The sequence below is a fragment of the Astyanax mexicanus genome, chromosome 25, assembly GCF_023375975.1.
Source record: "Astyanax mexicanus isolate ESR-SI-001 chromosome 25, AstMex3_surface, whole genome shotgun sequence".
NCBI lineage: Eukaryota > Metazoa > Chordata > Actinopteri > Characiformes > Acestrorhamphidae > Astyanax > Astyanax mexicanus.
In genome coordinates this window covers 5,012,390-5,023,488 of record NC_064432.1, presented here as the reverse complement: position 1 = coordinate 5,023,488, position 11,099 = coordinate 5,012,390, and the positions used below count along the sequence as shown (strand labels likewise).

Below are 11,099 nucleotides of genomic sequence, written 5' to 3'. Positions count from 1 at the left end.
AAAGCATATATACAGTATATATATATTCACTGACTGTCTGTCTGACTGAATGAATGAGTGACTGTTTGGCTCAGCCAGTCACTGACTGAGCGGCTTGAGTCAATGAATGATTGAATGACTCAGTGATTAAATGACTCACTAAACGATTGACTGATTGAGTGAATGAGTGACTGAATGGCTGACTGAATTGGGGAATGAATGAATGAATGAATGAATGAATGAGAGACTAAATTTTAGGAACTGATTGAGTGAGTAAATAACTGTCCAACAGAATGAATGACTAAAAGACTCACCAAATGACTGGCTGAATAAACGAGTGACTGAATGAACAAATTAATGACCAAATGACCAAGTGACTGAATGACTCAGTGAGTCACTGTACGACTGACCAAATTAAGGAGTGACTGAATGAGTCACCAAATGACCAAGTGACTGAATGACAGACCAAATGAACGAGTGACTGAAGGACTCAGTGAGTCATATAAACGAGTGACTGCATGACTGACCAAATGAACAAGTGACTGAATGACTGACCAAATGAACAAGTGACTGAATGACTGACCAAATGAACAAGTGACTGAATGACTGACCAAATGAATGAGTGACTAAAATATGAACAAATGGCTGAATGACTGATGAAATGAAAGTGTCTAAATGACTCAGTGACTCATCAAATGAACGAGTGACTGAAAGGCTGATCAAATGACAGTGATTGAATGACTGAGCAAATGAAGGAGTGACTGAATGACTGACTAAATAAATGAATAACTGAATGAACGAGTGACTAATTTACTGAGTGGATGAGTCTGTCTCTCGTATTCTTGCTCTGAGCGCTCTCTCTCTCTCTCTCTCTCTCTCTCTCTCTCTCTCTCTCTCTCTCTCTCTTTCTCTCTCTCTCCCTCCACCTCTCTCCCCTGCAGTCTGTGGCTCGTGCGCTGCATGCTGAGCACTCCTCCTGCTCTGCTCACTCTGTTGCCTCTCACTGCATCACTCTCTCTCTCACTCTCAGCGTTTCACCTCCCACCTCCTCACTTCTAGACTTAACTCACCCTGAAAAAAAGGAAGAAATTCATCAATAAATCAATTAATCAATAAATCCTTCCATTCATCATCATCATCATCATCATCACCATAAGGTGAATGTTGTTGCACAGCACTCGTCGCGCGCTTGGGTTTTGCATGCGTTTTGCACAGTTTGCAAGTTTTTGCACAGTGGAGATTTTAGTCTGTATTAAATATTGCTTTCGTTATTATGTCTTATTTATTTTATTGTAATGTTATTATTTAGTGACGGGGAGGAGCGCGAGCGAGCGAGCGAGAGAGTGAGTGAGTAAGAGAGAAAGGGGGCGTGGCTTTCATTAAAAATGCGGGTTCGTTTTTTTTTTCTTTTTTGACTGGCATGCCCCCGCAACAAATCGGGAGTGTGCGAGCCGCGTTCGCGCGCCTCCCCATTGGTTGCTGGTGGCCTCGCGCTTGTCAAAAACGGGGCAACAGCGGCGCAGGCTGCGCAGAAGAGGACCGAGGTGCGCGCGAGCGAAATAGAGCGAGAGAGAGTTAAAGTGAGAGAGTGATACAGATAGAGAGCGAGAGAGAGACAGAGAGCGCGAGCGCACGCGATTACCTGGACTCGCGCGCGCGACAGAGAGTGAGAGAGAGAAAAAAAGAAAGAACTGGGGGATCTCTGCTGCGCGAGCCTACGGATTGCAGCGCTTCTGGATTTTGCGTTACTTACTGGAGTTGTATTTGAGGAGTTACCGGCGCTCGCGCCCTGTGTACCGGAGGTAACGGAGGGAGGTAACACTCGCTCGTGCACTGTGCAACGGAGATAACGCTTGTTTTTGAAGAAGAACAGATCAAAGGAAAGGAGGAAAGAAGCGCGAGGAAGGTGCATCTCTTTTTTATTGTTGCACCGACTGTTTATCTACATTTTTGTTTGTTTGTTTGTTTCTTGATCATGTTTACTCCCGGTTGCACTCACCGGACTTTGCACGGCAGCTGCCGGTGCTGACGCAGTGCAAGTGCGCGGCGCGCGCGCGTGCACACGCGGGATTCTCCGAACCAGCACGGAGAAATGGGTCTGGAGCAACGGAGGAGCTTTGGCACGTAACGCGCGCGGAGGGTGAGAGAGCGAGCGCTGCGAAAGAGGGAAAGAGAGAGAGAAAGAGAAAGAAAGCGAAGAAGAAGAAAAAAAAGAAAAACACGCGCGCACGTGCCTATTTTGGAAATGTTGGAAGTGTTACTGCTCGCGCTCTCGCTCGCGCATGGAGGGCTCGCGCAGCTTCGTTACTCGGTTCAGGAGGAGAAGGAGCGCGGCACGCTCGTGGCCAACATCGCCGAGGACCTGGGGCTGGACGTTACGAAGTTGCACGCGCGCCGCTTCCAGACGGTGCCCAGTTCGCGCACGCCGTACCTGGAGGTGAACGTGGAGAACGGAGCGCTGCTCGTGGGCGCGCGCACCGACCGCGAGGAGATCTGCCGCCAGAGCGCGCAGCAGCAGCAGCCGTGCCTCCTGCACCTGGAGGTGTTCCTGGAGAACCCGCTGGAGCTCTTTCGGGTGGAGGTGGAGGTGCTGGACATCAACGACAATGCGCCCGCCTTCCCTTCGTCCGACATCGTGGTGGAGATCACAGAGAGTGCCACACCTGGTACCCGCTTCCCTCTGGAGAGTGCCGCCGACCCCGACGTGGGCACCAATGCTCTCAGCAACTACGCCATCACCGCCAACGAGTACTTCAAACTGGATGTGCAGACGCAGGGCGACGGCAACCTCTTTGCCGAGCTGGTCCTGGAAAAGCCTCTGGACCGGGAGCGCCAGGCTGTCCACCGCTACGTCCTGACTGCTGTGGATGGGGGCCAGCCACAACGCACTGGTACCGCCCTGCTGGTGGTGCGAGTGCTGGACTCCAACGACAACGCACCTGTCTTCGACCAGCCTGTGTACACTGTTAATCTACGAGAAGACTCTGCTCCAGGCACGCTTGTCATCCAGCTGAATGCAACAGACGTGGACGAGGGCACCAACGGCGAAGTGGTGTACTCTCTGAGCAGCCACAACCTGCCCAGTGTGCAGCAGCTCTTCGCTGTGGATGCACAGAGTGGGCGCGTGGAGGTAGCGGGAGCCGTGGACTACGAGGAGAGCAACACGCACCAGATCTACGTGCAGGCACGTGACATGGGGCCCAACGCCGTGCCAGCTCACTGCAAAGTCCTGGTGAAAGTGGTGGACATGAATGACAATGCTCCTGAGGTCAGCTTCAGCACAGTGAGCGAAGCCGTAAGCGAGAGCTCAGCGCCTGGGACTGTGGTGGCCATGCTGAGCGTCTCAGACAAGGACTCTGGGGAGAACGGGCAAGTGAGCTGTGAGCTGCTGGGTGACGATGCTGCACCTTTTAAGCTCAAGCCGTCCTTCCGGAACTACTACACGGTGGTGACAGATGGACAGCTGGATCGTGAGGTGGCGGACAGCTACACATTGACAGTGGTGGCGAGGGATGGCGGGACCCCGCCGCTCTCCACAAGCAAGTCAGTGAGGGTGCGCGTGTCGGATGAGAACGACAATGCACCCAGATTCACACAGCCTGCGTACGACGTTCACGTAAGCGAGAACAATGTTCCAGGTGCATACATCTATGCTGTCAGTGCACTGGACCCAGACCTGGGGGCGAATGCTCGCGTGACCTATGCTATCGAGGAGCGTGAGATCCAGGGCATGTCTGTGCTCACGTACGTGTCTGTCAACTCGGATAATGGCTACTTGTATGCTCTTCGCTCGTTTGACTATGAGCAGATACGGGAGTTCAGCTTTATTGTCAGTGCCCGGGATTCAGGTGATGAGCGACAGCTTGCAGACAATGCAACCGTGCGGGTGGTGGTGGTTGATCAGAATGACAACGTGCCTAGCATCATTGCACCTGCCGCGCAAAACGGCACTGCCTTGGAACGTCTCCCTCGGACAGCTGAACCAGGCTACCTGGTGACCCGGGTGATCGCCACGGACGCGGATGATGGCGAGAACGCCCGATTATCGTACAGTATTATCCACGGCAATGAGCTAGGCATGTTCCGGATGGACTGGCGAACTGGGGAGCTCCGTACAGCGCGGCGTGTCGTGTCAAAAAAGCGCGACCCCACGCAACGACCGTATGAGCTCCTGGTGGAAGTGCGTGACCACGGCCAGCCACCGCTCTCTGCTTCCGCCACCATAAGTGTGGTGCTGGTGGACGCTGTTGCCGGAGGGGCATCTGGCAGGGCGGAGAAAGGCGGGCATGGTGGACACAGTGGGCATGGCGAGGGCACCCTGGACCTTACCCTGATCTTGATTGTTGCTCTTGGCTCTGTCTCCTTCGTCTTCCTTCTGGCTATGATCGTGCTGGCTGTGCGCTGCCGCAAGGACAAGAAGCTGGGTGCGCGGTCCTGCCTCGCGAGGGGCAGTGAGGAATGGTGCATGTGCTGCGCGTGCTGTACATGCTGCGGGCTCGGTGGCAGCGGCGTTGGCGGCGTCGGAGGGGTGGGCGCAGGGGCCCGACGTTCACGCAAGAAAAAAAAGCTGAGCAAGTCGGACATCATGCTTGTGCAAAGCGCCGCAGGCCAGGGTGGGAACGTACACGCTCAGGTGCCCGTGGAGGAGTCGGGGAGCTTTGGTGCACGGCACCTGCACCGCAGTGCCCAGAACTACTGCTACCAGGTGTGCCTAACGCCTGAGTCCGCCAGCACCGAACTGATGTTCCTCAAGCCTGGAGGAGGTACAGACGGAGCAGTGGGCGCCAGCTTCGCTGAGCAGCAGCAGCAGCAGCCGGACATCATCTCCAACGGCAGCATACTGTCCAGCGAGGTGAGCATGCGGGAGCACTTACACACAAACACAAGGGAAACGTTTTGACAGTAAGTGCATGCACATGCACATGCATTTACTGCATGCATTTAGGCACTGAAACACTCATGCATATGTACAGTTTCAGCTATAGGTGCAAGCACACAAGCCTTGTTCCCTAATGTACCTGCGTGCATAAGAGTGCACGAAAAAAAAAAAAAAAAAGCCTGGTTCTCAAAATAGGGCATGTGCATGCACAAACACATGCACATACATGCATATACAAATACACCATGCATATAATACTGAGTCGCATTTTGTTCGGGCATATGAGCATGCATATAAAAATGTTGAAACAGCTTTTAATGTTCGATGCTTATAAAAAGGTAAGCAAAATAATGTTATATTTTATTTATGTTTTATTGGTGCTTTATTATATTTTCATCATAGTAAGACCACTTCAGAAAAAGAAAATGATTTGTTAAAAATAGAAAACAAGAACGGGTTTTTTTTAACTGTGTAAAATGGACACTTTTTTAAACATTAACAGGTTTAACAGGTGCTTCAATATGAAACCGTGGAAGAACTTATTAATAAGGTGTTTTAAGGAACCTTTACGAAAAAAGGTCCACCACAGATTCAAATTGAATGAACTTGTAGGCTTTTTTTAACAGTGTAGAAGAAAGAAAAGGGAGCATTTATCTTTTTTTTACTGCAAATCGAAACATAATTCAACATTGATTCAACCATGATATAATGTCAATTAAAATGTAAAAAAAAAAAAAAATGAGCATTTAAATACTGGATGGTGGGTTGTGCACACTCACTCACTCACCCACACACACACACACACACACACGACTCTGGAGAGCATTAACTACTTGATTTGATTTGGCCCCGTTCCAAAATGCTCTTCAGCTTTATTGTTCTTTAACCATTCTATGGTAGAATCACATTAGGGTCATTGTCTTTGTGCATGACCCATGTTATTACCGGAATAATTCACGATTCCTTGTTGCATCAGTGATGACAAGCCGTTCTGACGCAAATTTAAAATGACAAAACTAGGCTCTAACCATGATAATACCACATATTGCCAAATAATATCAATGCTGTTTTATTTTTATCTTTATAAATCTGAAAAAAAAAAAAAATCAACAATCGAATCAACCGTGAAAAAGAAACACTTTTAAACGCGGGACGATTGGTTGTGCACGCACACATACACACATACGCACACCCCACTCTGGAGAGCTTGGTGCACAAGCATGAAATCAGAGAGATGACAGGTGCATTAATCAATGCATTAATTCATGCATTAATATTACTTCATTTATTTGTAGATTTATTGATTTGTTTGCTTATTGCTTGTTTACTGGAGAGTTCACAAGCGTTTATATGAGTCTTACACCAATTATGCACGCATCTAAATGCACACATCCACACAGCCTCCTGGATTTATTTATTTTTTGTTTGTTTTCTTTTATTTAAGTTAATTATTAGCTTTTTTTCACATGCATTCATGCCTGCATTTATGCATTCATGCATGCATGCACACTCTGACACATTACTGAGCTTGAGCAGTTGGACGGCATGTGCATGCATATGCAGCATAAAAAAGTGATGCCTTAAAAATGAAAGCCTTAAATGTAGACAAAAAAAGCCAAATCAAATAAATGAGAGAAAATTATTACATTTACTCATTTATGTGTTGAGTAATATAATCCAAAATATTATATCTGTAATATAGGCGCAGATGCATGATTTTAGTATCTGTTTTGACCAAATTATTTAGCAATAACTGCATGTTGACTTTTGCACCCAGCTATGTTATGTTGGTGGGGTTCCCTACCATGAACTGATGCATTAGCTCCGCCCACAGCATTTTTTTTTTGTTGGATTAAGGCCATGATTTGATTTGGCCCCATTCTAAAATGTTATTCAATTCCATTGTTCTTTAATCATTCTTTGGTAGGACCACTTGTGTACTTAGGGTCATCGTCTTGCTGGGTGACCCAAGATTCAACTGAGTTTTTTTGCTTGGGAATTTACTGGAATAGCTCAAATTCTTTGTTGCATCAATGATGCAAAGATGCAATGATGCAACTTCGGCTGAGCAAGACAGCAACGGCTCAAACCAGATAATACTACCACCACCACGTTGTACAGATGGAATAAGGATAAGATTGTAATTCTCTGAACCTAACATTTCTCAATGCTGCATTTGTGAAGCTATTTCCCCTCTTCCCTGCCTGTTTAAACCATTTTTATCCTCATTTTTCATATTTTGTATAGATTGATGTTTATTTTATTTATTTATTTATTTATTGAAATTCGACTGGTACTTAAAGCAAGTCGATCTGAGTTTAAGGTTAAAAAGCTACAATTAAACAAACATTTTTTGATAAATGAAAAAAAAAAAACATCTGAAAATGCTTTAAAATCGTTTCAGTGCTAAGAAAAAAAAACATGATTAATTGCAATTTATACATTTTTGTGTATCTATTGATTGCTCCAATATATCCAATATATAGCTCTGGGGAAAAAAAGAAGAGGCCACTTCAGTTTCTAAATCACTTTCTCTGATTTTGCTATTTATAGATCTGTGTTTGAGTAAAACGAATATTGTTGTTTTATTCTATAAACTGCGAACAACATTTATCCCAAATTACAAATTTATTACAAAAATATTGTCATTTAGAACATTTATTTGCAAAAAAAATGAACAAAAAATATTCAGAGCTTTCAGACCTCAAATAATGCAAAAAAGTTTTAAGAGTTCAGAAATCAAGATTTGGTGGAATAACTCTGGTTTTAAGGTTTTTAATCAGTTTTTTCATGCATCTTGGCATCATGTTCTCTCCTCCACCAGTCTTACACACTGCTTTTGGATAACTTTATGCTGCTTTACTCCTGGTGCAAAAATTCAAGCAGTTCAGCTTGGTTTGATGGCTTGTGATCATCCATCTTCCTCTTGATGTGTGTGTGTGTGTGTGTGTGTGTGTGTGCTCACCCCTCCGTTATCGCTGTTGGTTGCGTGGTGCGGTTTATTGTGTTAGTTTTGTACGTGCTGCTGCTGTTGTAACGCGCGTGGATCTCGCGCCCCCCGGGGGCTGTTAGTTATGTCTCAGAGCTTTAATTACCGCGGAGCGCTCGAGGGGCGCGCCGAGATACGCGCTCTACAACTCCGCGCGAGCTAAAGTTTGTAAGGGGAGGGGGGTGGGTGGGTGTTGGCGATGCTGATCACGCGCAGGCAGCAGGACAGAGGAACAAAGCGCGCACTGTGAGGGTTTGTGACACGGCACCACATTATTGGCCAAAAGTATTTGGACACCCTCCTTCAGGGTTCCCTCTGAAATCAATGAAGAATAGCAGTACCTGACACCAGTGTGAGTGTCTACCTGTAATTAACTCTATATACTATCAGTGAGAGTGAGTGTCTACCTGTAATTAACTCAATATACCATCAGTGAGAGTGAGTATCTACCTGTAATTAACTCTATATACCATCAGTGAGAGTGAGTATCTACCTGTAATTAACTTTATATACCATTAGTGAGAGTGAGTGTCTACCTGTAGAACTTTATTTAACATTAGAATAAGCCCAAATAAACATAAAGTCTGTGGTGAGTGAGTGTCTACCTTAAAAACTCTGCTTACCATTAGTGAGAGTGAGTGTCTACCTGTATACATTTCTTTAAGATTAGAATAAGCCAAAATAAACATAAAGTCTGTGGTCAGTGAGAGTGTCTACCTGTAATTAACTCTATATACTATTTGTGAGAGTGAGTGTCTATCTGTAGAACTTGATTTAACATTAGAATGAGCCAAAAAAAACATAACGTCTGTGGTTAGTGAGAGTGTAGTGTCTATCTGTAATTAACTCTATAACTATAACATTAGAATACTACACCAGAATAAACATAAAGTCAGTTGTGGGTGAGAGAGTTTAGCTGTTATTAACTCTATATAACATTAGAATGAAGCAAAATAAACATAAGGTATGTAGTCAGTGAGTTTCTACCTGCAATTAACTGTATATACCATTAGCGAGTGTGAGTGTCTCCCTGTAAAACTCTATAAACTATTAGGTAGTGTGAGTGTCTACCTGTAGAAATGTATATACCATTAGAACGAACCAAAACAAATATAAAGTCAGCGTTCAGTGAGAGTGTCTACCTGTAATTAACTCTATATAAGGTTAGGACTGTCAGTGGGAGTCAGTGTTGATGGGTGAGTGTATTGGTATAAATTGCTTCTACTGCAGGGAGAATGGAAGGTGTTGGTTGGTAATTGCTGCTTTTACGCCTAAATCGAGCTGATGTTCTCCAGACAGGTTGAAAGGGTGGTCTGAAATCTGATTGGCCGGTCCCGTCGGGGACCCCCCATCTGACAGGTCGTTTGTCAATTTAAAGACTGAACTAGTAGGTCAAACTCAGCTGATGGTCCACCCACGTATACGGACCTCCAGAGCTCTGACCTGCGAGACTGAAGTCTTTACAGCATCGTGTTCTGCTGAGAGTCAGGCTCTGAGTAAAGACGAGAACTTGACGATTATTTGCATATCAGGATATCGCAATATCAGGATATATTGCGATAATTTAAGCAAGGTTATATGTTGCGATTGTTCTAATAAAATTGTAAAGTAAAAATAACGAAACAAAACATTCAGGTATAAGCAACCAAGTATGTTTGTTCGTTTTTATCGTTTCGTAAGTTTGACTATTTATGTATCATTTCGTCTATTTTCCCGATTGTTTATTGGTCAGTCCATTCGATAATCCATCCCTCCACTCATGATTTTGCAAGATTGTTTGGCAATATGACCATTTTTTCTTTCGTTTTTTTTTTTGGCAGTCAATTTGTTTGTCTGCCTTTGTTTGTCTGTTTTTCCCTTTTATTTACCCAGACTTCTGTTTTCCTCTTGGCTTTTTTTGTTCATTCATCCATTTGTCTATTTATTCACCCATTCGAATTTCTATTTGCTTGTTAGGCTGGTCATTTATTTGAGTTCCTGTTTGCTCATTCGTTTGTTTGGTCGCAAATTTGTTCGCTAATTTCGCAGTTCAGTTACCTAGTATGCTTACTCATTTGTCAGTCTGGGGTTGCGTTTCCTAAAAGCATAGTTGCTAACTACCTTAGCAACATACAATTAAAACACCTGGTTTTAGACCACAATAAATTAAAAAAGAGTTGTGGTGCACATTGAATTCTGCCGTGATTTTGTTTTTTTTGGATCCAATAATCCGGGTTAGCACCCGAACATCCCTTTCAGACAGCTTCCTCTTACAGCATCCACAGTTAATCCTGTTGGATGTGGTTGGTTCTTCTTGGTGGTATGCTGACATTACCTTGGATACCGTGGCTCTTGATGCATCACAAAGACTTGCTGTCTTGGTCACAGATGCGCCAGCAAGACGTGCACCAACAATTTGTCCTCTTTTGAAATCTGGTATGTCCCCATAATGTTGTGTGCATTGCAATATTTTGAGCAGTAAAACTGTGCTCTTACCCTGCTAATTGAACCTTAACACTCTTACTGCTCTTACTGGTGCAATAATGTGCAATTAATGAAGATTGGCCACCAGGCTGCTACAATTTAGCCATGAAACCTCCCACACTAAAATGACAGGTATTTCAGTTTCATTGTCCAACCCCTGTAGTTGGAACATAGTTGGAACGATGCAGTTGCTATGCAAGTGTTTCCCAAAGTATGTTGGTAACCAACAAAGTCTGACCTATCGTAGGTGTTTCCTAAAACCATAGTTCCACCGAACGTGGTGTTTCCTACTATTTTGAATGTAAGTTTTATGATTGCAATATTTAAAAGTGAGCATCTCCTAAATAATGCATTCCTTAAAATGACGTATTCGGGTCACACTTCTCATATTTTGGCATAACATCACGAAGCTGGATTTTTTCCACATTTCCCACAGTGGAAATCAGTCCAAACATTGTTTAGAAACATAGTTCAGATTATGGTGCTTCAAACTAACATACTTCCGACTACGGTGGTATGAACAAAGTCGTTTGTTTGTCTGTCTATTTGTCTGTTTGTTTATTTGTTTGTTTAGCAGTTATTCCCTTGCCTCTTTGTACACTTGTTTAATTAATTAATTTCTAGGTTTGCTAGGCTGTTTGTTTGTTCACTTTTGTCTGTTTTTCCCTTTTAGTTATGCGTGCATCTGTTTTCTTCTTTGCTGTTTGTTCGTTCATTCATTTGTCTGTTTGTCCACCCATTCGATTTCTACTTGTTTTCCACTCATTTGTTTGTTCATGCATTTGTTTG

The 11,099-nt window shown here is 44.4% G+C and overlaps 1 protein-coding gene across 3 annotated transcripts in view; it reads left to right on the top strand.

The window, feature by feature from the left end:
* Positions 1 to 1,410: 1,410 nt before the first annotated feature.
* pcdh10a (protocadherin 10a) overlaps positions 1,411 to 11,099 on the top strand; it is a 45,215-nt gene continuing 35,526 nt past the window's right edge. For 2 of the 3 annotated variants that reach the window (XM_022681684.2, XM_022681683.2), the window contains exon 1: positions 1,411 to 4,831. In XM_022681684.2, the coding sequence (XP_022537405.2) occupies positions 2,225 to 4,831 (2,607 nt within the window). In that variant the 5' untranslated portion in view covers positions 1,411 to 2,224. The remainder of the gene's footprint in view (positions 4,832 to 11,099) is intronic. The other variant, XM_022681681.2, reaches the window with a different exon arrangement.